Below are 27,919 nucleotides of genomic sequence, written 5' to 3' on the forward strand. Positions count from 1 at the left end.
GGGCCGCACCGGGCTCCTGCGGGGCGGGGGCGGCGCTGCGCGGAGCCCCGCGGCTTTCCTTCGGCCTGGCCGAGGCCGCCCGGCGGCATCCGCGCTCTGCCACCATGTTCAGGCGGATTCTGCAGCGGGTAAGGCAGCGAGACCCGCCCCAGCGGCGAGGGCGGTGTGCCGTGCCGTGCCGTGCCGTGCCGTGCCGTGCCCTGCCCCGCCGTGCCGTGCCGTGGAGCTGCCGCTTCCTGGGGCCGGCCGCGATCGGGGCCGCGCTTCCCGCGGCGGAGCCGGAGCTCCCGGCCCGGCCCGTGCTGCGGCGCAGGGTGCGGGGTAGGGCCGTGCCGGCCGGGAAGGCCGTGAGCTTGTCCACCCCCGCCCCCTCGCCGGGGGACGGTCCAAGCCCCGACGGGCCGGGCCCGTGGTCCCGGCTGGGGGCGGTGTCCCGTGGTCCCGGGCTGGGCGGAGGCGCTGTTGACGGGCAGGCTCGCGCGGCCAGGCCTGTCGGAAGGGCGCAAGGCGGCCCTGCCCCGGCGTGGCTCCTTCCCTTCCCGCAGCGCCCGTCGCCGCGGCTGCGGCCGCCCGCGCACAGGGCAGGGTCGGGGGAAGCCCAGCCCGAGGAGAGCCGCCGCGGGGACCCGCCGTGATTCCCCCGCGGGGCCGGCAGGCTCATAACGCCGCCACCGTCCGCCTGTCTGCCGTGTTTAAGGAACCGGCTTTTCCGGCACCTCTGCCTGGCTCGGAAAGCCAAGTTGTGACACTGGTTTACGAAACCCTTCTCGCCTCCCCGGATCCCCGCGCATCCCCGCGGCGGTGCCAGCCGCCTTGCGGTTCGCCTGCGGCTCGGGCGGGAGCTGCCGGGGAGGCACTGGCGCGGTGCAGGTGCCGGCTGGCTCCGGCTACGGGAGTCCGTCACCGCGGGCGCTCGGCTGGGGAATGCACCGAAAAGGGTTGAGTCACGCCGGCGGTGGGCAGGCAGAGCTGCAGATCCCGCACCGCGGGAGAGCGGTGTCGGTGTCATGCAGGAGGCGCTCATGGATAGAGGAGAAACCGGCTGCTCGCCTCGTTTTATCTAGTGTTGCTTCTAAAGCGTACTGTCTGCCTAACACCTCTGTGAAAGGGTGTTTCATTGGAAAGGCTGGCATGCTTTCCTTATCTACCATGCGAGGAAGCATTGCTACAAGAATGAGAGTTAGCATAGGGGAATAAAGTAAGCATATTGCCAACTTTTTCAGTGTAAAGTATACCCTAAATTATTTTTTGGTCCTAGACCCTGAGCAGGTGAAGATCTTGGCCTATTTGGAGCTTCGTGTTTACGAGGAACAACTTCCTTCCTTAAGTTTGATGGGAAGCTCTGCTAACAAGCAGGGAAACTTAATGCCGACCTAATTAAATATTGGCAGTAGGTAACTGGGTGTTTATTGATTCTGAGAGGCCGTCGAGGAAAGCTTCTGTGAAAGAGGAAGAAACTTGATGCAGTGCCAGAGGATATTTGCCCCAAGTATAAATACAGCTAAACACTTTCTATAAAAATCTACTAAAGTTGGTGTGAAAATTTTTATGTGTTAGAAACAGACATCTTTTCTGAAAAGTTTGAACAAATAACTATTCTCCAGTTGTTCCTGAAAATTACAGGATTACAGCAGAGCTAATTGTCAACAAAGGTGAAACAGACTTTTTCCTGCCCAAAAATGAAATAGAGAAATGCCAAGATTTTTAAAGGTGTTAGTCTTTTACTTGGTGAAAATAACTATGCTTTTAAAAATTCACCTCTTATTAAAAGAGGCAGTAAGCATTTTGTAAAAGTAGTGATTGCAAGCACAACCTCATACATACATACCTTTTTGACTTACAGTCTGGTTGGCAAGCCTTGAAAAATGCTTCTGCTCTGCTTTGGTATTAAAAGTGAACTTTTGGGAGCTGTCAGATATTTCCATAAAGAACATAATTATTCAAATCTTTCATGTGACTCATGCAGTAATTTGAAGGCTAAGAAACCTGCTCTTGACCCTTTTTTTGTGCATCATGTGGCAAAGAACCCCTTGCCTTACAGTCACTGAAACATAGTTTCTTATATATCTGTTTGGTTTATTATTTGATTATAGGGGATGCCATCCTTCCTAGTCCAAGAGCTAGTCATTACTGGTGATATAACTTGTGAAAGAATGTTTTTAACAAAAGGAATTCTTTATTACATTTGTTTTTGTTATAACTCAGCTGGCTGTCAAGAAGGATAACAGGTACAAAGATATGGTTTATAGTTTTAGTTACTTGTTTGAAATTCTGGTTCCTGAACTTTTGAAACATCAGATGTACTGCTTCTGTACCTGGATCACCTTTTTTTTTTTCTTCCACAGTTGTAATTGCTGTTTTTAAAAGTGTCTTCACAGTGAATTTGAAGGGCATATTTTCAAAATAGAAAGTATCATATGTTTAGCATTGCTCATTTAGTTTTTGAAGTTAGTATCTCCATGTGATCTTCAACTAGATCCTCCTTTTAGGTCCTTTCCTTATAAAAGCTGTTTCTAAATTTTATGTATGTTTTCAATGTGACATCTCAGGGATCCATCTGTTTTGTACATTTGCACCGTAAACCCCTCTTTCATTCATTCTTGCAACTTCTTTGTTTCATGCATTGTTCGTCATGCTGATCTAGAAAAAAGTGGTCTTTCCCAAAAGGTCTGTGTGGATATTCCCAAATCTGTGTGGAATATCTGAGACACAACTTTCCTGCTCAGAGAGTTTGATTTTTGTCAGTGGATTCCTTGGAGAGCTGTCTTTTCTTTATTGTGTTCAACTCTGAATGCCCTTTGTGGGCATTGTGTCCTCTCTCCGTTGTTCATCTCTAGCGGGCCAGTGGCTGCTGCCTCTGGCTTGTTAAAGCAGAGCTCACTTTTTGTATTTCCAAGGAGGAGGCGTTTATTTTCAGCTGATGCAAAACTGATTACTTTGACCTCCTTTGGAGCCTTCTTCCCATTGCTCGTGTTTTTAAGTGAGGACTCATCTACTGGGCCAGTGTGACTACTGTTTACGTTAGTTTTTATCTTCATTCTTTGCATTTAACTCTGTGTCTACAACTGTTGACAACTGTGCTGTGTTTGAGTGGTAAGTTTCTTTTGCTCTCTGTTTCTAACTAATGTTCGAGTTCTTGGTCTTGAGATCTTGGGGTCTTGGGGGAGAACAGGAATTTGCAGGTGTTTCTGTAGTTCAGGTAATACAGTCACCTTTCTCTTACTCCAAGCTTCGGAACAGATATATTTGCTTGTCTGGGATGCGTTGCATCTCATACCTTATGTATAATTTTCTTTTGCATTTATAATTGCAGGGCTTGCTAGATAGCATATTTACTTGGATGAATGCTGAACTGCAGCTGTGCTAGTACCCTCTCCTGAGGAATCAGAGGGAGCACGTGTGCCCATTCTTGGGCACAAGGTCTACTTTTGTGAAACTGATGGTATGATGGGAAAGAAAGGCTTTATGCCCTGTGAAGTCAGGAGTAACTTAATTTTACAGAGTCATAAAGTAGCATCACACTTCTTTAGAAGTAAGTGATATTAATGTTCTGTATTACAGGTTACCTTGTTTCTAGCACTGCGAGTTGTTTGATAACAAGGCTTTGGCCTTCTTACCTTCTCATTCTTGTGTCTTGCTTGTTCCTTCAGGACGTTTTTATGGTTGTACTAGTACCCTTATTTTGTATTTAAATCTGTGCTGGGCAAACTCTTTAAGTCCATATTTGTTCACATTTTCTCAAGGCTTTACATATTTTTTCAAAGGTTTTAATTTATTCTGAATTTAAAACTGCTGAAAAGAGTATCATAACTGAAAGGAATGTGGCTATAGACAGATAAATGAATATGCAAAAATGACATGGTAGTGACCCATATTTGTTATCAGTCATTTTAAAGCTTAAACTCAACTCATTCATTGTATAATTTTCTATTCCTTTTCAGAAAACAAACTGCAGTCATTGTCATCCTTTTTGTTGTTAATGATGTTTCTTTTTATTAGCTTGCAGTTTTGAGGAAACACAGAGAATGGCATTATGAAGTTTAGCATAGTACTTGTGCAACTGTAGTGCTAGTATTAGAAACATGTTTCTTTGCAAAGTAAACAAATGAACTCAGAAAACTAGGAGAGAAATATGCTGGATCAAAGACTAATTTTGCATCAGTCTTTCAGCTCCAGGTATGACTTCAGGGGTCAAATATTAATTTTGTAAAAGTACATATTACAGAAGCCTGTGTGGAAATTTTCTATGGGATTAATAAGTCATTTATTTGCTCCCCTGAATAGGCCATCTGAAAACAAAGAGTGTCATTGAGTCTTTCCTTAGATTACAAAGTCCAAGTTGTTCAATGTGTTGTGATTTTTTTTTTTAAATGGAATATGATATAACAGTGGTATGTGAGCATAGCTTAACCATCTGTGTGAACCAATTTGATGATGCAATGATCAATTAAAAAAAAACATTCCCAATCTCCCATTCTTTCTTTGAATGGTGAAGGATGTTTAAATTACATTACAGCCTTGAAAGATAAGTTAATTGGATCTTTGGTCTTGGCTTCCATAACATCATTCCAATTTTCTGGGTTTTGTCGTTGTTGTTGTTGTTGTTGTTTTTTCTTGCTACTCTGTATACTTTGCAAATAGGAGCTATGGACTGTAACTTGGAAGTTACTTAATGACATCTTTCCTTCCCACCCTTCTTTCCTGTACATAGCACTCATCAGAAAATGCCACCTATTTGTACTAGGCTTTTTAAATCTAGCTTGGAATTATGCTTTCTTTTTTGAAGAGTACACATTGTTTTTTGAAAGGTTAAAAGGATTTTACCTGTATTGTGTAATAATTTCTGCCAAATAATGCATGCAATAAGACGTGCCGTGCAGTGCTTATTAGTGTGATTATAGCATGTCTGAAGTGTTTCATAAAGCAAATACTTTAATCAAGCATATAGTAATAACTGTGTACTTTTAATGTAAGAGCTTGCATCCTGGAGGTTGTAATAATCTTGAATTTGTAGTGCTAGAACTGGCAGAACTTAATATGCGAATCCCACTGCAAAATGCAGTCAGCTCTGGTATGAAATGGGATAGGTGATTAACAATGTACAGCAGCGTTGCATAGGGAGTTATGAGGTGAAGAAAGTATTGTATTAATTGTCTCAGAAGATTCTTGGGTTTGGTACAAAATGATTCGTTAGGTGTGCTGAAAGCATCTGCTCAGGTATTGCAAAAGAGGAGGTATATGCTGCCTGTCTAAAGAGAGTTTGACCATCTCTTATTGCCATTGCCCAGGCTATCAAGTTCTATTCAGGTTACCCCTGCTCTCTTCTCTCTGTCCAAGGCTACGTGAAGGCACATTCTTCAGTTTTTGGAGATGAAGGGTGAAACAAAAGACTTCCATTTCATGTAAAGCATTAGTAAAGACATGCATATCTGTTAATGCTGACACTTCCTCCATTTCAAAACATCCCATTTCACTTGTGCATGTAGGTGCTGGGACAGACAGGGGTCCAAGTTTTCTGGCTTTCTAGAACCAAACAGCCACCACAGCTAACTACCATATGAAAGCTTTTTGATTTTTCAGATTTCTAAAGCATTTTTAAAAGTTCCTCTCAATAAGAAATTTATTCTTATATCTTGAAAGTTCATCTCCTTTATGGAAGAAAGCTTTGACACTGACCTCTTAATTTTCCCTTAAGTAGACGTATGTGTGTTTGCATCTTCTTTGGATTCTTTGTTCTTGAACAAAGTGGATTCACAAGTGAGGCTTACCGCTGGGTTGCATGGTTGTGGTTTATGCATTGCATGGAAAGGAACTTCTGAACTATATAAAATAAAGAAAATTGGTTATAACATTAGATGCAATATTCTAACTTTGCTGTCTTACTGGGAAACTTGGCTACACCTTACCAATTGTTTTAGATATTATTCTGACTGTCAATGCACACAATCCACATCTTCATTAATGGAGTTACTAAACTTGTATTTCAAAGCTTTCCTGCAGGACGTGTGTTTCTGTGAGCAGCACTTCATAGGCCACAGAGCAATGTGGGCAGGAAGGGAACTCAGGAGCTCTCTAGTCTAAGCTCCTGCTGTGAGCAGGACCAGCTTGGAGGTCAGGAGCAGGCTGCTTAGGCCTCGCCTCATGCTGGAAAATCTGTTTTTTACATCCAGTGGAACCTCTCATTTCAGTTCTGTGTCTGATCCTCCCACTGTGTTCTGCTTGAACCAGCCTGGCTTCTGCTTTTGATGGTCTCCTCAAGAGGTGGTAGTGTGGCTGCTGCTTTGCCCTCCCAAAGCTGTCTCTGCTCCAGGCTGAGCCAGCCCTGTTCCCTCAGCCTCTCTCATGGGGCAGATGCTCCATCTCCAGGTGTCTTGGTGGCATTTTCCTGGACTCACTCTGGTTTATCAGTGTCCTCCCTGGACTGGGAGAGCCAAAACTGGATGCAGCAACTTGACATGGTCCAATGAGTGCCGGCCAGTGAAGGGTGATCACTTCCCTTGGTTGGTTGGCTGGGCTTCTGTTAACACAGTCCAGGGTTCTGGTGTCCCTCTCTGCTGCCAGGGCATGCTGCTGGCTCCTGTTTAGCTTGCTGTCTGACATGAGGCCAGTGACCTTTTCAACAGGGAGACCTCTGTTGCTGCCAGGTCTTTTCCTTCCCTGGCACAGGACTCTGCATTTGTCCCTGTTGAGTGGCATGAGATTCCCAATGGCCTATTCCTCCAGCCCATCTAGGTTCCCCTGAGTGGCAGAGTTGCCCTTGAGTGTATCAGCTAGTGCTCCCAGTTTGATATCACATGGAAACTCGATGAGCGTGCGCCTGTGGTCCGTGCTGGGATATGCCTTGTTTACTGTCTGTATCAGTGACCGGGAGGAGAATACTAACCAATGCCTTCACTTGGATGTGTTTTGCCATGTGCATTGTATCTCTGCTTACCCCCTTTTTTGCCTCTCCTGTTACTAACTTGCATCACTTTGCCTATTGCTTTTGTATGCTGTACTAGAAGGAAACTACGCGTTCATATTTTCTTTAGAAATATAAAACAACTAAAATGAAAAAGACACGGACTAGGAAAAACACCATATGTTGATGACTTAAATTATGACCTCAGAGAAAGCTGGAATAAGAAATGGTTGTCTTCTTTCAGTGTCACCAGACCCCATAGGTTGTTGCTTCACTCCTCCCCTCTTCCCTTTGGCCAGTCTTCAGAGCCTTTCTAAAACTGAAATAGATCTCGCTGGGAATTAAGTCCTTCATCAGTAAATTTAACCTTTTTATTACATATTTTTTTATTTGATTAGTAATAAAATCTTAACTATTAATAAAATGTTATCTTTATGAAAGTTGAAAATAGAACATTCTTTTTAAAACAAAGCAGGAAAATGTACTTTATTTTCAAAGTATGGAAAAGCATGTGTGCTGTAGATGTCTTATAAAAGGTTAGATATCAGATTTGTCTTCAAGAAGAGGATGTATTTGAGCAAGAAAATTCCAAACCAAGTAAGATTTTGGAGACACCAAGATCTGGAAACTAAAGCTATTTATCTATAACTAAAGCTATCTCAATCTATATATTTAAATTCTTTATCTTTATTCCTCCTATATTAAAATATAAAATCCTTTATAGCATTACATGTATTTTCAGATGGGCTAAAATACAGCGGTAGCATTACTTCATCCCATTTGTTGTAAGGGAATTAGATAATGAACATTTTGTTTGTTGAAACTGTAATTGCATATCTGTATTAAGATAATGCCTGATGTTTGCTTTGAGAATGCTAACTCTTCTGCCATCAGTCAAGCAGTGACATTCTGGAGATGAGTAGAAGTTAAACGAAATTTAAATTGAAGTTATAGTTAAATAAGGATTATAAGATACAATCCATTTACTTAGATTTTGAATCATGTAGTATTTAAAATTTATTTGCTTTTTTTAATCTAAACCTATAGTTTCAAATCAAACTGTTGTTTTGATTTTCAGCATATTCATAAGAGTATATCTTTATAGGTTGTCTTACTGATTAATAGGTTTTAACTTTACCAGACTTGATTATTATTTTAATTTTTTTTGAAATAAGGCAGTGTACCTGCTTGTATGCTTGTTGAATCAGCAGGGTCCTCACACTTTAGTTTTCTGTCTTTCAAATACTTAAAGGCTTGTTCAGGTTGTAGACAAGTTATCAGAAAGTAGTGTGATACTGGTTTAATACTTCCAAAACTTTTTAGATTGTAATTTCTAGTGTTTTCCTATAGGATATAGAGACCTAATTTAACATGAGCAAGAGTGATACAAGGGCAGAGTTTAGCCAGATTTTTTGTTTTGTGTCGAGCATTCATGAGAGGAAAGGGTTTAAAATCCTGGTCTTTGCTTATGGTGTCTGCTTGTCCTTTTGTGTATGGAGAGTCTTGGGTAAAAGTTTTTGTTGAAGTGTTGTGCTGAAAATTGTATAATTGCTTGTCAGCTTGTTCGCTTCATTACTGTTGTGAAGGGAAAATACTTCTGTATTCCAGCAAGCAGAAGAGAGGCCTTTATATAGGATTGATACTATGCGTTATTAAATATTTATAAAATATTGAAATGTAGACACTCATTTTTCTCTTTTCCATCTATTTCAGACTCCAGGCAGAGGTGGGTCTCAGAGCTCAGATTCGGATTCATCTGCCACACCTGGAAATGCTGTGGATGTGAACAATGAAGGCTCCTCTGAGGTACTGTGCACCATACGTGGGGCTGGCGTTTTAAACCTTGGTTGCTGGTTCTCTGCTGCATGAACCTGTTAGGAGTAACCTTTGATGCCCTTCCTAAATAACAGCTGTACTAAATAAATACTTGCAAGTGTCATATTCTAAAAATTGTTTGTTATTTAAATAAAAAAAGGAAGGCTAGGCTATATTTATATTTAACTATTAATTAGGCTTATCAATTTGTCGCAAGCAATCCTTCCTGTAGTTCTAGAGATGAATTATTGAAATTAAAAGCAATGAGATGTAAGCTTAAGACTCCTTGTTAGTAAAACTTTTATGAGAGCTGAAAAAAACAAGGCTTAACTCCATTTTCACCTTGCTTCTGCTAAGCTGTAATGTATACTGGAAACCTTGTGCTTCTCGTGAAATATCAAATACATTGGGTTTTGTTTGGTGTTGATGTTGAATCTACCACGTGTAAACCCTATCAATTTTTTATATGCTGTATGCCATACTTAATCAACAGAATAAGTTGTTATTCTTGCTTCAATCCCACATTATAATGTCTTTAGATTTATGGTGTTGTCAAATATTAACTCTGAAAAATGCAAACTGACTTCACTGGCTGTTGAAGCTAGTTTGTGCTAATGTAGCCTGATGACATGAAAATGTTTTGAGCTTAGCATGCAACTACAGCGCAAGGTTAAGTACTCCTATTACAGCATTAAAGGCAGCGAAAGTACCCTTTCTTATGCTGAATAAAGTGTGTGATAATTCAAATACTCCTGTTTGGGCTATAGTAAGAGATAAGAGTAACTTTCACTGGGCTGTTTAAAATCCCGATCTCCTTCCATCTATGCATCTGCTTATTTCTTATTTCTTGAAGCCTTATTGCAGTCAGTGTAATCAGACATCCCTTAATATTTTGCTGCATGTTGTACATGTCACAGATTTTTTTAGTCTAGATCTGTTTTGTATGCATATTTAGCCATCCCTGAAGCAAATAAATATTCTTAAATTGCAGACTAAAATCTTTATACTTTTGCAGTTAATTAAGGCATGAAAATGTGCAATGAGATAGCTGCTTCTTTCCAAAGTTTGGCTAAAACTGTACAGTTCTGTTAACATGACTGCAAGATCGCTGACTGTACAGCTTGTGGGTGTCACAAGGTACCTCAATACTGGTGCAGCAGTATTTTCTTAACATCAGATGAGATTTCAAAGTGGTGTTGTGCCTGCACTCTTGCCCCATTGGCTTGTCTTGCTACTGAAACAAAATTGGGTCAGACCAAAAACTGCTTTGTCACTCTTGGTTGTTATGCATGTATAACAAGAAAAAGTATCTTTTGGTTGTCAATAATCTCAGCATTTGTTGCATGAGTTACAATTTGGGTGTTATCCTTAGCAAAGAAGTTCAAAGTCTGTTTCAAACTGAGCTCTGCACTTAGTGATGGGTTTTTATTCTCCTCAGATTCTTGCATTACAGCATGCAACTCGAATCTTTCTGTGGGTCTTCCTTTTCCTGCACAGCTGACTTGAGGTGGTGTCTCTCTTGGAACTTCTCTTCAGGAGCGCCATAGTTGGTCTCTGCAGAATGTTCACTCTTTGTTTTATCATTATGTTCCCACTTGGTTCTCCAGCATTATGTAGTCAGAAATCTATTAACTTGTTTTCACTCCAATTTCTTGGCTAGATTTTCTAAATTTGTATTGCTTCAAGATTCAAATGAAGAATAAACATTAGATCTGTGCAGCTTCATATGTTTTCTACCTCCTCAAGCCTGGTTGAGATAAATCCTGATTTTTGAGAATTGTGGTATGAAACAAAAGGAGTGGGTAGGTCTGAATTCAAACTACTCAAGAAGAGGTGAAAATTTGTTTAAGTCCGATCTGTGGCCACGTCAGCACTTCAGGTCACACACAGACTCGTAATCAAGTCTAGATACGTCTTTTCTTCACTGTGCAGCGTGCCCAAGGAGGAAATATTTGAGTCTGTCCTACCTTTGTAGCTTAGGTCCCGGTGCAACTCTATCTGCTAAATACTCCATGCTTGCAGTGAGTCTACCAGCGAGATTATGCTTTTCTTGGTGTAATGTGGCTGTGTTAGCTAGACAGGTTTGCCTCAGCCTCACCTGCTGCTGTTGCAAACTTGCTTATTAATTTATAGAGGTATTTCTGCAACCTCACCACACCACCATTACCTCTCTCTGTAAAACATCTGAACACCCTTATGGGAAACCTCATGATGGATGTACCTAGTAATACTCCTTTCACAAATTGTTACAGAGCTTATTTGTCTGTCACGTGAAGGGGTAACAAGAGTGTCAAGAAAGCACATAGCTAGCATGGTGCTAGCTTTTAAGGCATGTTTTAGATTTGTTTATTATTTTGTCCTTAATAACTGTTCCTTCTTGCTTTCTCTGTAGTATTATATGTTTACAAAAGCTATCTTTCTGAAAGGAAAACAGACTTTGCTTTTGACTGTAGAGAACTTCCAGCATAAGAATTTGAACTTCTGATTCTAGATCTGCTTTTTTTTTATTGGTCTTTATTAGTTTCTTAAAAACAAATATACATTTCACAGGGCTTCATCTGTCCACTATGTATGAAAGTGTGTGTAACTCCCACTGATCTGTCTGAACATTACAAGAGTGAGCACACTGGGCCAGAAGGAAGACAGGAGCTTCGTGACCTCCCAGATATTAGTGTGGGTCTTGTTTATTTTGTTTCAATACCTTTGGTAATGGGCTGCTTTAAATGAATCTACATCTTTTCTTGTGGCTTGGGTGTTAGCTTTTTAAATTGTTTCTTTTGATTCTTTGCTTAAACATAATTTGATCTCTTGTGCATGATTCCAAAGTATACATTCAGCAGAAGAATTAATCTTTGTCTAGCTTTCTGGTTTACAGTTTTCTGTCACATGAGACATTTGCAGTATTGGAAGACTTGCAGTCACTGATATATGCTTTTCTTTTTAACAGCTTTTGCTTGATTTCCTTGTAAATAAGATTGTTTCCTTGTTTGATTTATTTCACATAAGACTCAGTATCATGATAAACATGGTGTTGGATCTTGCACATCCTTTGTGAAAAGAAATGTTTTGAGCTCTTACTAGTTAACTTTTTAAAGCAGATTTCTACTGCAAGATAGGTACATTGGGTAAAAGAACAGAGGACAGAAATATGAATTCTCAGAAGCTTCTCTTCTTAAACATGTTTATATTGCAGCAACATTATAAAAATAATTACAAAACCAAATTTTTAATACACAATCTTATTGGAATTTTTATGCCCCCAAGAAAATGCAAAGGTTGTTTCAGTTAATAGACATAAATTTTAGTGCATTTCTAAATTCTTCCAGTTGTGGAGTGTAAAACCACACAATTAAAACAAAGTGTGTGGTTTTACTCTGCACAACTGGAAGAATTTAAATTCTTGAAGTTAACAGCCTCCAGCTGCACAAAGCTATCTGATATTTTTCTGCTGTGAACCTTCAGTGAGTAGATTTGACTTCTGGGGGCAGGCAGCTTGCTGTGCACTAAATGAGTTTGTGTGAAGTTTTGCATTCTTTCTGCCAATGTTACTTTTTTTGAGTTTTGAAATCAAAGTGTTTATTCTAGACTATGTGTGTGACATGATTTTATTGTGTTTGTTGTTGTATACATTTGCTAAGTAGTGCTTTTCCCCTTCCCTATACTTGATGTATATTTGCATTATAGTTTTGAAAGGAAAACTTCAAATTGTGAGATGTTATTCTGATGGACGATGAAAGCCATCAATACATCGATTATTCTAGTGTTAACTTGAGATGTCATTTTAAGGGTGTAACTTGAGATGTCATTTTAAGGGTGAAAGGTCACCTGTTAAAGTGAGGAGGATTTGTGCTAAAACTGGCCTGTGTTGCTCTCCTGAAGTGGTGTGGGACCTCCTCAGAACCAGGACAACTGGAGTATGGTTTTTGATTGGCTCCTCACTGCATCTTGTTGAAGCAGAGACCATCTGTAGTGATCTGTTGTGGTCAAGTCAGCTTTTTACTTTCTTTATCATCTGGTCACAATGTAAGGTGCTGTACTTGAATAAGCTGTGGCATTCTGATGCAATGGTGTCAGTAGATTGTGGAACCATCAGAGGTGGTTTGATTACCTGGAGAAGTTACTGTTTTATTTAAACTGGTTGGGCTTGGCATAATTTTATGGAGATGACTGCAGGGTTCTTGCCCACCTTGAGTTTTTGTTTTTCCACCATTAGTCAGTACTTTTCACTTATCAACAACTGATTACATTTTTTTAACTTGATAAAACTTGTGTATTGAGCATAACACATGAAATACAAATTCAGTTGTTTCTGGCTGTTGCTGTTTCCTGTTGTTGTGTTTCTTTGTACAGTGGTTCAGTAAATATCTATAAGGGGTGAGAAACAAAGAAGACAAATATATATGTATTTTTTTCCCTAGTTTGATCTTTTATTATATCAGCATGCCTAGAAGCATTGAAAAAGTGGAGAATTCTGTTAATTGCTATCGTCAGTGCTAGTATGAAAACTTTCAAATACTTGACTACTGAGAAGCTGATTGTTTGCTGATGGAAAATAATAGTTTGTGTTTGTAGCGAACACATTGAAACAGCAACACAGCCAGGTTGTCGCCCTTCATTCAATATTTGTTGTTCCTGGGACAGCATTATAACAATGATATAATGTTGTCAGTGTCATCTTGTGTAGCAGACATGAAACGTTGCTGGGTTTGGCTTACTTAAACTGGTGTTTAGCTTTATTGCTTGTGGATACTATTGGGAAAAGTTCAAAGGTATTTTATTGGAAAGAGTGCTGAAGAAGCTTGCAAGTTCAGTTTTTTTGCCAGTGCATTCTCCTTAAAGCAAGGAGATAGGATATGTTGCAAGGCCAGTGTTTGTTACACTTTGAGGGACCTGAAAAATTGTTACTTGGTTAACAAAAGCATTGCTACTTTGCTTTAATTTTTGCCCATAGTTTCTTTGCTAACACTGATACGCCCTCCCTGCTGATGAAAATTTTAGTAAGTCAGATCATTTACTTCTCTCTTCTTCTTGTCCTTCCTCTCTGTCCTCCATGCAGTGAGAGTTTGCGGTGGTTTGAGCCACCACAAAAATCCAAAATCCAGAGTTGATTTTGTTTTTCACACCTGCAGTGTCCTGTTGTAGGAACGGTTTCTTGCCAGTCTGATTTATAGTCATCTTCTTAAACAACTCTCTGTGCAGCCCTCATTTTTCAAACTAGGGATTGAAACTTATGATAACTGCTGAAAATGTCAGTGTATTACTTTCCCTTGCCCCTCAGGCATTGATGAACCCTTACTTTAGAAGACAAAGGCTTATTCAGCTGCAGGAACAACCATCAAAATGTTGGCAAGTGTCTGTCCATGTATAGCCAACTCAACCAAACAAATGCTTTATAGAAGTCACACACATCACCAAGTCCCCCAACATTGTCCCCCAGCTTTCAAGTATACAGTGGTGTCGCTAACAAAAGCTGTGTAGCAGCTTCTGCTTTGTTTTCTTTTTCCCAAAGGAATGATACATTTCTAAACCATGCCCAGCATTTCCTGACAGTCTCCGTTGGACGTTCAGGACATCTAAACAGTGAGTCAGTTATAGAGGCATAGTTTGAGACTTCCTGTCCTGTTTTTATCTGGGGTGTCCAAAACAACCACTGTATGGTACCCCTGCAGTGTTTAGAATATAGAGGCTGTTAATATCTGTTTTCTTACCTACCATTGAGCTAAATTTAGGGCAATTTTTAAGCAGTTCTTTTGGGTAGTCTTCATAACTTTCCAGATGTTTAGTAAGTATGTATTTCTTGGCTAATACAAACAAACTATGGCCCTGATGTTTTCTGAATAGGCTTTTCACAGCAGAATTGCCAATAGTGTAAATTGGTATACTGGTTATGCAAAAATGTGGGGGTTTTATGTCTGTCTTTAAAAAAACCTCATTCTTTATGGTGTTTTTTTCCCTACTTGTGGGAATCTACAAGTAGGGAAAAAACATCTACAATCATCTTATTGTAGATGCAGTTGATTGAATCTTCTGTTTTTATGCATGCCCTTGGAATGTTGCAGACTGTATTTGCACAGAACATCATGTCAGTGCTTTACTGATGATGTTTTATTCTCTTTCAGTTGCTTCTCAAATTAGATTGTGCTGGCTGTTTTCACCTCAGCACTACTTGTCTGCTTTACACAGGAACAAAAATAATTGATTGAGCTACATTAGTACATTAACTTTCTGCAACATCTGAATAATATTAAGAGAATGAAGAATTAGAGATACTGATTTGATATGACTTTGCTGCATGATGTGACTTTTCTTTAAGAAATAGAGAATCCACTGGATTATTATTTCTAATTCATGACAAAATTGTAGTCTTGTAGGTTGTGACAGAATTTTAGATTTACTCATGAATAGCAATAGAACCAGAAGAGAACTGAACTAGAAATTATGTGGATTCTGTTCTTCTCAGGAGGAATCCAGCTGTTTTTCCAGGAAGACATCAGTTCTGCAATCTGGTATAAAATAAACTAGCAATGTACCATTGTTCTCTTTGTCCAGGAATGTGAATACTTACTTGTAAAATGGAAATGGACTGCAGGACATTTTTACCTACTTTGCTAGTGATTAAATAAAAATGTTATCTGAGGAAGCCACTGTCATCTCACTGTTTACGTAAACACAGAGGAAAGGGCTTTTTCTGGTGAAAGAAGTGAAAAACTGTCAGTTGTCCTTTTAACAATATGTAAGGAGAATGACATGGGGAGTGACCTAATTCTCTAACTTAAAATATCTCATAATTTTCTTTTAATCAATATATAAGCATTTTGAAACAAATTGTGAAATGTGGTCTTGCCCTTGCTGTCTAGGCAGACAGTTTAATCTACCTTTGAGAACTTCCTGAAGATTCAGTTAATTGCTTTGATATATATTTGGGAAATAAAATCTAGAAACTACTTGATGCATCTTTCAGCTCTGCAATATCAGTATGGTTTTGCCTTCTGGTCGTAAGTATATAGAGTTTCTAACCTTCTGTCATGTAAAATCTTTCAGTCTTTCAATCACTGTGTAACTGAAGAATATCTGAGTTTTAGCTCAGACTTGCTATTTAAATGTTGCTGAATATGTGTATCTGGTATGGGGGAAGATTGTGGAAGTTCACCTGCAATGGAAAAAAACATGAATAGTGAGCTTACTTTCAGATTTTTAAACATGCTGGACTTTATTCACAACATACAGCTTATTGTACCAATACAGTTGCATGAGAGTTGCTAATGTAAGTCTGGAATCTGAGAGATGGGCAAACATAGGTCACGGCTGGAAGGTGTTATAGCTCTGGGCTTGAATCACTGCTATTGGCTCGTTGTTCATGCAGCTCACTGAAAACAGGCTGTAACCTTGAGTGCTGACCTGGTATTTCTGGAAGGTCAATGATGAAACTTAGATACTCAAATCTATTTAAATTTAAAGCCTGGTCATGTGAATGCCAAGTGTGCTAAAGTGCATACTGGTTTGGGCTAAGCTGTTCCTATAGCATGTATATGGTAGAATAATCATGAATGTTTTCCATATGGTAAAAGTATCAATTATACTGAAATTCTGTGGTGTGAGGTTTGTTTTTTGGGGGCATGGGTTGGGGTTTTTTTTGTTGTTCACCACAGTACTTAAATATTTTCCAAGAAGAACGTTTGTGAAATAAAATTGACTTCTCAGTGGAAAACAGTGGAGTTCCACGGTTCTTTAAGCTTGACTTATGACATAATTGCTAGATTAAAAATTCAAGATATTACAGAAACTCTGTTTGCATTAGTAAATCAAGCTCTGTGTGCGCTATTTTTGCTATAATGCTCTCTACCACACACAGCTGTGGATCAGCAGCAATCATAGAAGCCTAGATGGGACCACTTGTTCAATTCTATGCAGTATTAAAATGGGATTGACTACACTGTCATCAGATATTGCAAGAAAATACTGAGGAAACTGAGTTGCTGTGGCTGTGACTTTAAAAGTTACGTAGGGTCCCTTATTTCTTGGATTCCAATGACATGAGCTCATCTGAATTCCATCCTGTAAAAACTGTTTTGCCCATGGGACTGTCCTTCAAGAGGTGTCATCTTTCTGCCAGATAACTCCAGTTTTAATTTGTGAAAAAGGAACTTTGAGTAAACTGTGCTTTCATTCATTAATTACTTAAGACAAGATTTCATATTAGCTCTGGGGAAAAAAGGAGCAGTTGGCAGATGAAGACAGATTTAATGCATCTATACGTAGGTATCTCAGGCTCCAGTTACCGATGATGGAGCCCTGGTAGCGGTTATACTGACCCTACCTATGGTACACACATTTGTTAAGTCAGGTCACTAGTTTCTTGCTCCATTAACTGTGTTGAATAGCTCTGCATTGTTAGTGATTGGGGAGTAGACATCTACATGTAAATAGTTTGGTTTTTTTTAAAAATCTCAATTAGGAGCCTTCAGCCTGTTGAAAAAATCATTAAAAGTAAGATAATAATCTGAAAAGGCTGAAACTTTAGAAAGTACTTCTTTACACAGCCAATCCTACCACCAGTAGTCCTATGGAGTAATATAAGGAGAAGACAAAAAACCAGAATCCATTCAATCCTATCCATTTACTTTTCTGTTACATAAACTATTTCTGAATCAGTTTTTAAATAGTGTGAGGATTAGGAGATCTCTAGGGTAGTCTGCAGTCGTTCTGGTTATGTACTTGTCTGCCTGTGGGTCTATGCTGCTGCTGCTGGGCAATATGTTTCAATGCGGTAGGCCAATGTTCTCCCAGCAGTTAATAGTCCTGAAAGGTATGTTGGTACAATTAAAAAACCCACCACCACCACCACCAAATCCCAAAAAACCCAACCCACCAAAAAAACCCAAACCCAAACCTGCTAGTTTTTGTAACAAGAGTTTCCTTCCGATGTTGCTTTTAGCATCCTGGCAGACTTCTCAAAGAATGCTGTCTTAATGATTCATACGAATGTTAACGTTAGCGGAAAGAAGTCATTTACCTCGTATGCCTTTATGGAAATAGACCACTGAGAAGCTTAACTTTATCAAGCCTGAAAGTAAATCTTAACTAGTAGAGGGGAAAAGTAGCTTTTTTCTTCTTTGGGCTTATTTGTAAGTCTTATCTTGAGAAAGGCAGATAAAAAAGCTTCTGGTGCTTCCATGGAGTCTGAGGTCTTTGGTGAAATTTTGCCTTATAACTCAAGCTGAGGTAAGATAATTTCCTACAAACTTCTATATAGCAATTTTTGTTCTACTCCACGTGTGTTTTGGAGTCTTTGCACTGAGGAAGGCCTGTCCCACTATGAACAGTGTGGTGCTGTGGTGATGCTTGATACTGGGCATGGCTCATAGGCATCCACCTGAAAGAGAAACATTTCCTTGGGATTGCAGAATTGGAATTTGAAGTTTAGCATCTCACTCATTCTCGTTGGAATGCCTTGACCTCTGGGCCAGGGGCTGTTGGAGCATTAAGTTGTGTGCTGACTCCTAGTTGCTTATTTGTGCACGTATATGGGGTTTTGGGTTGAAAGCCTTTTCTTTTTACTATTCTTGCTTGGTATTGCTTCAGAAATTCTGTGGTGATCTCAAGAACTCTTTTCTGATAAAAACTAGTGCATGTGGGTTTTTTTTTTTTCTGTTAACTGACAGGCATCTGTAAAAATCTTTAAATTCATTAAATTCTCATTTCCTCATAAAAAGATGATCTCTTTTTAAAAATAAAACCCAAGTAATCCTCATTTAACTTCTTTTAGGCTCTTTTCTCCCTGTATGAAGTGAAAGATAAAGCCCAGCTAGAAAAATCAGTTAGGGAGTTATGAGTTACAGTGCAGCACTGAAGGGGCTGTAAGTGATGTCTTTGGCTTTATTAAATGAAGAATATGAAGTGCCTTTCACTTCTCTGTGGCTGTGCTTTATGCAAAGTAATTCCTAAACGCATGTTAAAAGGAAACCTACCAAAATACAAGGTACATTACTCTCATGCTTGCTTCTTCTGTAAAGGAGTCTGTAAGGGATCCACGTGCAGTCTTATTGGAAAGGATGCCTCAGCTCCTTCCCCCCAGGCTGTGATGACCAGTATTACATCTCATGGTTGTAGGTACAGAATCTCCTCTTTATCCAGGACAGACATGGTCCCAAAGTAGGAATATATTGCACTTGATATAAATTGCTGCAAACTGACAGAAATGTTCACAAAATTTAAGCATCTCAGACTGTCAGGTTTCTTCCCCTCTTCCTTCTCACACACTTGTCTTTAGAATAGTAAAATATGCTTTTGCACATGTTTGCAAAGTTCATCTGAAGATGATACTGAGAGATACTTTTATGGCTGTATTTAATTTTTTTTTTAAGAGAGAAAATAAGTGATCCACCAATCCAATTTTCCAAACAAGATTGTCACCTGGCACTGATTGTTGCAGGCCCAAGAAATCTTTACACTTCTGCCTGTTACTGCCTGGTGCCTAGGAAGATCCTGATGATTCTGATTTTCTTACTCTAAAGAGAACTGAATTATTGCTGCTAACACCAGAGTTGACATTGATTATTATCGGCCTATGAGATGCAACTGAGTTCTGGGTTCGTGCAGTTTAAGGCTCTGATGTGTGAACAGTGGTACCTTGAGCTGTAGGAACCTGTGTTCCTGCCCACTCCATCTCTGTGCAGAAAGGATGACATTTTCTGTGGCAAGGATGCCCTGTTGCAGAAGGGTGACACCTTACTCTGTTGAAGCTTGTATGTTAGACCTCTATAAAAAACGGCGTTAGATTAAGGCTGCGTGTGAGAGCTGTAACCCAGTGCTGACTGCAACAGCTGAGGCCAGCCGTGATCATGGCTGTGCTGGTGGAGAGGCAGGGACTGGTGACTGATGCACTCTTTATCCCTGCTCGTGTGAGAGGAAGGCAGTTTCTAGCATCAAGAGGAGGAGGTTTTGTTCATTCTTCCCTGCTCTGCCGATGAGAGCAATGTCTGCCTCCCGAGAGCTCCCATCCACCCTGCAAGCTCCCAACTACACACGTTCCCAGAGTTCTGCTTTGCCTTTGGCCCCTTGTCCTTGTGGACCTTGCCTTCAGATCTGCCTGCCTGCCTGAAAAATCTTGGCTGGCTTTGCCTAATAATTGAGATGAACGATTGCTGTCGCCTTGGGCTAATTGCACATGTTATCTATTCTTTCCTCTTCTCCAGGCCTCCTCTTTCTACAGAATAAACCCCAACCACGATAAAACCACAAAAAAAAAAAAAAATCCAAGCAGAGAAACAGATTTTGCTGTTTAAATGAAAAGCAATGAAGGGCAAAAGGAAATAGAGGCCAGAGTGATTTTCTGCATTCATTCTTTTTAGATACACTTACTGATGCTATGAGGAATATTTGCTTTTCTCTGTGAGCAGCAGACCTTTGCATCACTGGGAAACTAAATACATTTCTGAGAACTGCTTGGTAGCATTTCATCCCAAAAGGATACTGTTGCATTGTCATTTTATGAGACTGATTGCTTTTCTGACTGACATACTAGGAAAAAAACCCATGTCCTTATTTTGTGACCCCTCCTATCATTCCTTGCCATTGCTGTATGCCAGGAAACTACTCTGGTTCTTTCACTCAGAGTGACTGTCACTGGCATCGTATGCTAATTCTATCAGATAAACATTACTGGGTGCCTAAACAAGTTTTCTGTAGCCATTTTGGCATGTGTATCTGTATCTGAGTTAACTTGGTTTAATCTGCAGTGAAACTGTGCTGATCAACTCTGCAAAATGGTTGTTAAGGCTAAATGCCTGTTGTCTGCTTAGGAAGGTGTATACTGTTTTGTTTGGTGTATCAGTCTTCAATATGATATGTGGTGAACTTGATAAGCAACTGTATTTAGTAATTAATTTCTGAAACACTAAATAAATAATAGAAGTTATAAAGGCCCTGTTCAGAGCTGCAGTCATGTTTGACTGGCTGAACATGATAGTTTTCCCAGGTTAAATCCATGTAAGTTTGGTTGTTGAATTCTTGGTAACTAGTGAAACAAAACACTATGAATGTCAAGTTAAAAAATGAGTGCTATTGTGGTTGTCAACATACACATTCAGTATGTCCACTTTGTGCTAATATTTAAAGTTCTGTGTCTTCTCTATTAACATCCAAATACTAAATTAAGAGGAGAAAAGGAGTGTCAGAACTCTTTGTGTGTCCTTCATAAATCGTATGGGAGCCTAGGTTAAGTGAAGTGTGATAATCCCACTCTTGTTTTGGATAATGGAGAGCTTTAGTTTAGTGTTGGAGTGTGCTACAATTTGTAGTGGCATAATGGACTTAAGGATAACACATAAATGTACAAATTCGTATCTGAAGTGAATTAAAGAAACAGGGGGGCTTAAAAAACATTGAAGAAACAGCGACCTCACTTACATGAGGTTCTCTTTGAACAGCTTGGAATTACAGGGAGCCTTTAATGTGAGACTCAATTTTTCACTCTCACTCTGAAACGTCTTAGTGTTGCTACCATGTTGCGTATGGGCTGAAGTGTAAATGGGAATTTGGGTCGGAGTTGGCCTGATAACCAAATGAGCAAGGAACCAGGACAAAGTCCAGCAGTCAACACCAGATGTAATAACTTGTAAAAAATGAGGTGGATGGTACTTCTGGTAAGTGGCAGCTTAGATGCTCCAAAAATGTTTAGAAATACATAAACAGGTACATAACTCTTTTCATTTGTCTGTGGGCTAATGGGTAGAACAAGGGCATCGATCTGCTAAATTTCCACTCTGGTAAGCTTGCAGGATATATACTGGAAAGAAAATGGATGATTTCTGATTCTTAAGGTTGTAGAAATCTGATTTTCTTGAGGTGGTATTTATCTGAATTGGATTTACTAATTAATTCCATGCAAGGTAAAATGTGGTTCTGTCTTCTGGCCCATATTAAAATCAGTAGTTTCAATATGGTGGCAATATGTGTATGAATAACAATGCTTTAGAGTGGGTTTTTATATCTCCCTTTTAAAGACCAAACTCCAAATGCTACCTTCTCTTTGGAAGAAGAACGTGATTTTATGAAAAGCTATATGGAAAACCGTTTTGTTGGGGGAGAAGAAATTGCAGAGCAGTCCTTCTGAAATGACTTCTAAAGAAAGTTTTATTGCTAGTATGTAATGCTGTTGGGGGAAAAAACCTCACTGAATAATGGGATATGACTTTTGTAGCCATTTTCTAACTTTTTAATTGCCAAAACTGTTATCAGAGCATGAAAGAATTCGTATAAGTATTAAAAATTGCATTTGCTACTTTTTAGATACGCTAACAAAATTTACAGTTTTATGTAAAAGTAAGATGGGAAAAAAAATTGCATCTCACATCTTTTTTTGTTTGTTTTTCTTTTCCTTTTTATAATAGGGCTTTATTTGTCCTCTTTGTATGAAGTCTCATGGATCAGCTGAGGAGCTGTTCAAACACTATGAAGCAGTTCATAATTCTGGCATTGATTCAACTCATGGAGGGGAAAGTCATCTGTCACCGGAAAGGTGAAACAGTACTCATTTGTGCATGTGCTTTTGTATCAGTGTTGAGCTGCTTCTAATTACACTGAAGGCTGTATTTATTTGAACACTTACTTATATAGTCAACTATTTAAACGTTCATGCCCTATTTTTCCAACTAGAATTAAAAAGCAGCTTGAAACTTACATTGTCTGATATGGATCTGAAAATAAATGAAAATCAGATAGACATGTTCATGATATTAATTAAGTCACCTGTTTCTGATGCAGCTGACAATGCAATATTACAGACCAGAATGATTTTTACAAGTGTGGCAGAAAAACTAAAGGTTCCTTCTAACTTCTGACATAGAGCTGAAATATCATCATCTGAGGGTGGGGGAGGACAACCCTAAAGATAGAGAAGAAACTCGATTTTGTCCCTGGGTAGGTAGGGTACTTACTGGGTAATTACAACATCAGTATTTGCCTAAATAGTTTCCCTTATTACCTAGTTATTTGCAAATCTGAGAAGTTTCTGACTGTGCCCCTAATCTGCCTTCTGTGTTTCAGAAACTCCATGCTGTTCTTTAGAAATCTTTTCTAATTTATTTTATTTAATTGTTTGGTCAAAACTGTATTGTTAAATATATCCCTAGGAAGCATATCAGGTGGTTTTATTTTTGAGAGCAGTGTTATGTAGCATGAGCTGATAACGTGAAACCTTCTCTGGAAATGTTTTACTAAGTAGTCTACCTGTGTTGGTTTGGGAAGGTTTCTCTTGGAGGTAAAATTTATGTAAGTTTCCTTTTGCTTCCTGCTAGTTCTTTTTCCGTTCACTGCTTGTTTTGCACTGTTGTAAATAACAGTCCATGGTGCTGTTTTGTGACACTCCCCCAGACTGTTTTTCAGTTTTTACATAGGAGGGTCAGAGTGGGCAGCACAGAGGTACACATCACACAACCCTGTGGCTTCTGCTGATGCTGGGAAGTAGACAGTTCAAATATTTCGTCACTAGCAGAAATGTGACCCAAAATGATAATTACATTGTAAGAAATACCTATATTTATGTAATATAAATACAAGTATAAATACAAATATAAACTCAAGAAAGGGTGTTTCTTTAGTGATAATAGAATGTTGAAGGTGACATATTTCAGTTGTTTATCCAGATGCAGATCCGTATCTCCTCAGTATTGTGCAGAGCTGGCAAGCCAGTAGGAGCCAGCATGAGCAGAAGTCTTGTCTTCATGCGTGGATGGCTCCTTCCTTGTGGGTAGCTGCCTTCTCTGTCAGCTGCTGCAACAAAAGAAATCAGAATTAGGCCTTTATATAGGATCAAGTGGTGGGGTACTAGTGGAGTCATACTGAGTTTCTGATGTGCACATTTATTCAAGAACAAATATTTCTTCTTTGTCCGGTTTCAGCCTCTTTGGAGTAATACAACTTAGACCTGAGGTGATAGTTTAGTAGGATAATAGCATTCACATGGGAGAATTATTGGTCATAACTATATTGTTTATATAGTTTATGAAATATGTACTTTTTGTTTTTATGCTTGCAGGTTTCCAATGTCAACCAGATGTTGGTTGGTGAAATTTATTTTTTTTTTCCTGGCTCTTGACAGTTTAAGGACAAGTGGTTTTGTTTACTCTCACATAATTGGAAAAGTGGACAAGGTCAGGGAGTTTTAATGGAGTGAAGGGAATCTAGTGAGAGCCATTGTGTAACACATGAGCTATATTTTCCTATTAGTGTGGCATTCTTTAATGCTTCTCAGTTGTATGCTTTCTTGAGAAAACTCTCATTCAGCATAAACATGTTTTTCCAAGACTTGGAAGTCCATATTAAATATTGCAACCTGCAGCAGGGAGCCACTCCATTAGCTCTCAATGAGTGAAGCTTACGTGTAATTCGTAGGACCAAGACTGGGAGTGAAATTCCCTATTTAGTCAATAGGGAAAGTTAGGTAGTATGAATTACATAGTGTCCTCTTCCTCCCCCTCCCCAATAAACTACCATGATTAAGTGCCAAGAGTAAATTGTGTAATTCCCCCCAGTGCAATTCAGCAAGGCCATCAGTACTCAATCCTAGGATAGAGGCACTAGTGGGGAACAGAGTGGAGCATAAGGAAAAGGTAGTAAGGATTTGCTGGATGGAAGACTCACATGTGCTGAGAGGAGGAAGGGATTGTAACACCCCTAGCAGAAAAGAAGGTTTGGTGAGGATTTGGATGACAGGAAGAAAAGCAAAGTTATATCTGTAGTGATCCCTGACACTAATTATCACCCATTTATTTTCCACTGGTCAGTTAAACTGAATTTAGGTTTCATCTTAAAACTGTCAAGCAAAATCTTGTGGGGGATATCAAGGCGACTTCTGTAGAAGGATCCTCATATTACAAACTCTTTCTTTCCCTTCTGCTCCTCTCCTACTTCCCCTCTACTACAAACTAGTTTTATATGACTCAAACCCTTTAATCTACTACAAAGACCAGAGCATCTTAAATGCTTTCGTATTGCAGTTCTGGTATATATTCAGCCCAATTTCAATATAATTAACTGTTTCACCTGCCTGAGACATTATTAATAATCTTAGATGTAAATATTATCTGATTCACTTACTCGTACTGGTAAGAAAGCTACTCCCTCTTCTCCACCCACAACCAGTGTATGGGTTTTGGATTACAGCTACACCTGCCTCAGTAAAGTTGTATTTGTAAACCTCTAGTGAATGTATCACACTGGCAGAATAATGTGTACATAACAAAATTTTCTTCTGGAAAAAATAAATCTCCCAATATCCCATGTTTGTTTTGTTGTTAAAATCCGCCTGCCTTGGAGTTCTTGCTCTACTGGTTCACGTGCATGCGCTTCACTTGCTATTTGATGATCCTGACTTGCTGTTAATAGGCTAATGTGGATTGAATCTATTTGTTACCAGTTTAGCTAAGAAATAGCTTGCTTTTTGTGTTTTTTCCCTCCTAAGTATGAGATAACTTAAAAGAATGTCTGTGGAGGAGGGGTAATGCAACACAGCAGCAATAAAATTGTGTGATATAAAACTGAGAGAATTTGTTGGCACTGGCACCAACATGTTCTGTATGTTGCCACTGTGCAAAAAATAAGGAGTATTTTTTCATTATATTAATAGCACTTGTATTCTGGATTTGGAGTGGCTGTATCTCAGTAATGCATTATCTTTGTATGTATCGTTGTGCAATTCTGTAAGGAGACTTGTGATTTTGAAGGGTGCTGTGTGAATCAATTAGTAACAGTTGTAGCCATGGATCTTGTGTTCTTGCATGGCTGGAGGCTTGAGTATGAAATTTGAGAATTTAAAATTCTTGGGCTTTAAATATTCAGACCATTAAATAAATGTGTCTGCTGGGCATACCAAATTGCCATGTGGATGAAAAATTACATAACTGCATATTTTAGAAGGGGTAAGATAGCATGTTGTCACTTACCAATATTTCTTTACATGATATGGGAAGTAAAGGAGAATAAATCTGTCCTTTTTGTAAAGAGGCATGCAAAACAGTTAAATGTTCCAATGCACAGCTTTGTTACTCTGAACTCATGTGGCTGAACTGATGCACTGATTTGGATTTACATTCTGTTTTCATGAGACCTTTTTTGTATCTTTATCCAGTTAATATGTTTAGCATTTTTCAAGTGATATGCAAAGTGATATTAATCTGGTTTGTTCCAAGTTTCAAAAAAATATAAAAATACCTATTCATAATTATGTAAGTTATATTTAGGTGGTACATGGCTATCAGTCCAGTTACTTAACACACATTATAACCTGTATGTAATTGACAAAATATAACCACTTTGTATTCATTTTCTCCACTCTGTGGATATATTTATTCAGAGATGAAGTATCACTGCTCCGACAAGAAGTCCAAGACTTGCAAGCTTCGCTGAAGGTTGGAAATGTATTTTACTTGCACTTGGTTCTTTGTTTCAAATTGCAAAGTGTTCCACTGTCCTAAGCAACCGAATTTATAGTTCTCTCTTCCCATCTTCTTTTTTTTGTTTTTGTTGTTATATTCCCCCCCAGGAGGAGAGGTGGTATTCAGAAGAGCTGAAGAAAGAACTAGAGAAATTGCAGGGGCAGCGGCAGCAAGTAATTGCTTTAAAATACTTGAAGCAGGTTTATCATCAGCATTGACATTGAAGATTAATACCATTTTTGTAAGGCACGTGGCCTGATTTAGTTAGTTCTGTAATTTAAATATTGACATGTTCTTGGTAAAACAAAGCTAGTTATCTCTCCACAATGTAACTGTATTTATAAATGTGAAGAACAAAGTCAGAATAAGTAATGATTCCTCCATGCTACTCACTACAAATTCAGTTCAGACTTCTCCTTCTGTTAGGCTTATTGAGAACTTAGATTATTAAATAAAATAAATTGAATGTGGTGTTTCATTGTTTATGAGAAAGGGCAGTGAAGTCTTTCTTGTAAGAACTTTTGGAAAACAGCAGTGGGATTTTATAGGTATCCAGATGAGCTCAATAAACAAGGCAAGACAAATTGTGGTCTGTTGTGCCCTAAAGGAAGCTCTCACTTCTTTTATTACTAAGAGCTATTTAGATACTGGGTAGTTACAAACCTCAGAAATTGCTTTCTGACTGAATGCCTTCTCAGAATGTACTTAAAGATATCTGTAACCTCTGTTTTTAGGGCAGATTTCCATAATGAGGAAAGGGAGGGGGAGGGGATTGTTACTGGAATTTTGCAAGTGGAAGGAAACCTTAATAGTGTAGTGATATATGAAATGAAAAGTCTTTTCCAGTCTTCCAGATATAACTGTTTAAAATCAGGTATTTTTATACTGCTGTGCAGTATTTGAGCACAGAAGTGCTTTCCCTGTCTTTTCCAAAAACTGGATGAACTTTGGAAGTAGTAGTTTTTATTCTTACTGTCTAATGGTGCATTTATTCTGTTTTCTTAAGGATTCTAAGTCTGATGGATTGACAACAGCTACATCTACAGGTGGCTAACATTTTATTATATTAACTTCTGCACTGTTTTGCAATTTCTTTTGGTGTAGCTTAGGTATAATAGCACTTTTGGTACATTAAAGAGCTAGAAAGCTGTAATGGTACAATTACCAGCAAAAAAAAAGTTCATTGTAAGAGCTATCAAGAGTTATCTATCTTAAGCAGTAGTCTGGGGAAATGTTCCAGAGGCTCAGGGTTTGAAACTTCTAAAAGCAAGGCAAGACTCTGACAGCAGTACTTGTGAGTCATTTTGAACAGCTTTTTAATCACTGTATATTCAAGCAATCAGATATTTAAACCATAGCATTTGTCAGGAGTGGTTTTGTTTAGTGTTTTTCTTACTCATTGCTATCGAAGAAAACAATTAAATTTGTTTTTATTTTGCAGACCACTAATTTTTGCTCTACGTTTTTCTCCATGGGGCACTCATAGAATAACGTTTTCCCTATGTGTACATAAACTATTTGACCGATATTGGTTAAAACTTTTAATCACAATTCAGGGCTTGGAGTTCAGCAGCATGTTGCAGTGATCTGAAGGGCTGTTTGTGACCAGTGAAAACCAATATGTACTTAATCCTGCAGAGCACTCAACTAGTGACAGGTTCCAGCATCATGCTTGTAGATATTTAACTTCAGTAAAGTTGTTCACTTTGCTAAGTTGATTGGACGTTAAGGGATTTTGGATTACATGTTTACCTGTTGTGGTTAGTCA

The 27,919-nt window shown here is 39.0% G+C and overlaps 1 protein-coding gene across 2 annotated transcripts in view; it reads left to right on the top strand.

Annotated features, from left to right (window-relative positions):
- Nucleotides 1–15: 15 nt before the first annotated feature.
- EEA1 (early endosome antigen 1) overlaps nucleotides 16–27,919 on the top strand; it is a 73,607-nt gene continuing 45,703 nt past the window's right edge. Inside the window, exons 1-7 of one of the 2 annotated variants that reach the window (XM_027656907.1) lie at nucleotides 16–128; nucleotides 8,615–8,707; nucleotides 11,267–11,389; nucleotides 22,108–22,235; nucleotides 26,070–26,124; nucleotides 26,259–26,324; nucleotides 27,158–27,197. In XM_027656907.1, coding sequence (XP_027512708.1) covers nucleotides 105–128; nucleotides 8,615–8,707; nucleotides 11,267–11,389; nucleotides 22,108–22,235; nucleotides 26,070–26,124; nucleotides 26,259–26,324; nucleotides 27,158–27,197 — 529 coding nt within the window. In that variant the 5' untranslated portion in view covers nucleotides 16–104. The remainder of the gene's footprint in view (nucleotides 129–8,614; nucleotides 8,708–11,266; nucleotides 11,390–22,107; nucleotides 22,236–26,069; nucleotides 26,125–26,258; nucleotides 26,325–27,157; nucleotides 27,198–27,919) is intronic. The other variant, XM_027656918.1, reaches the window with a different exon arrangement.

This window comes from Corapipo altera, unplaced genomic scaffold (genome assembly GCF_003945725.1).
Source record: "Corapipo altera isolate COAL_440 unplaced genomic scaffold, ASM394572v1 1, whole genome shotgun sequence".
Taxonomy (NCBI): domain Eukaryota; kingdom Metazoa; phylum Chordata; class Aves; order Passeriformes; family Pipridae; genus Corapipo; species Corapipo altera.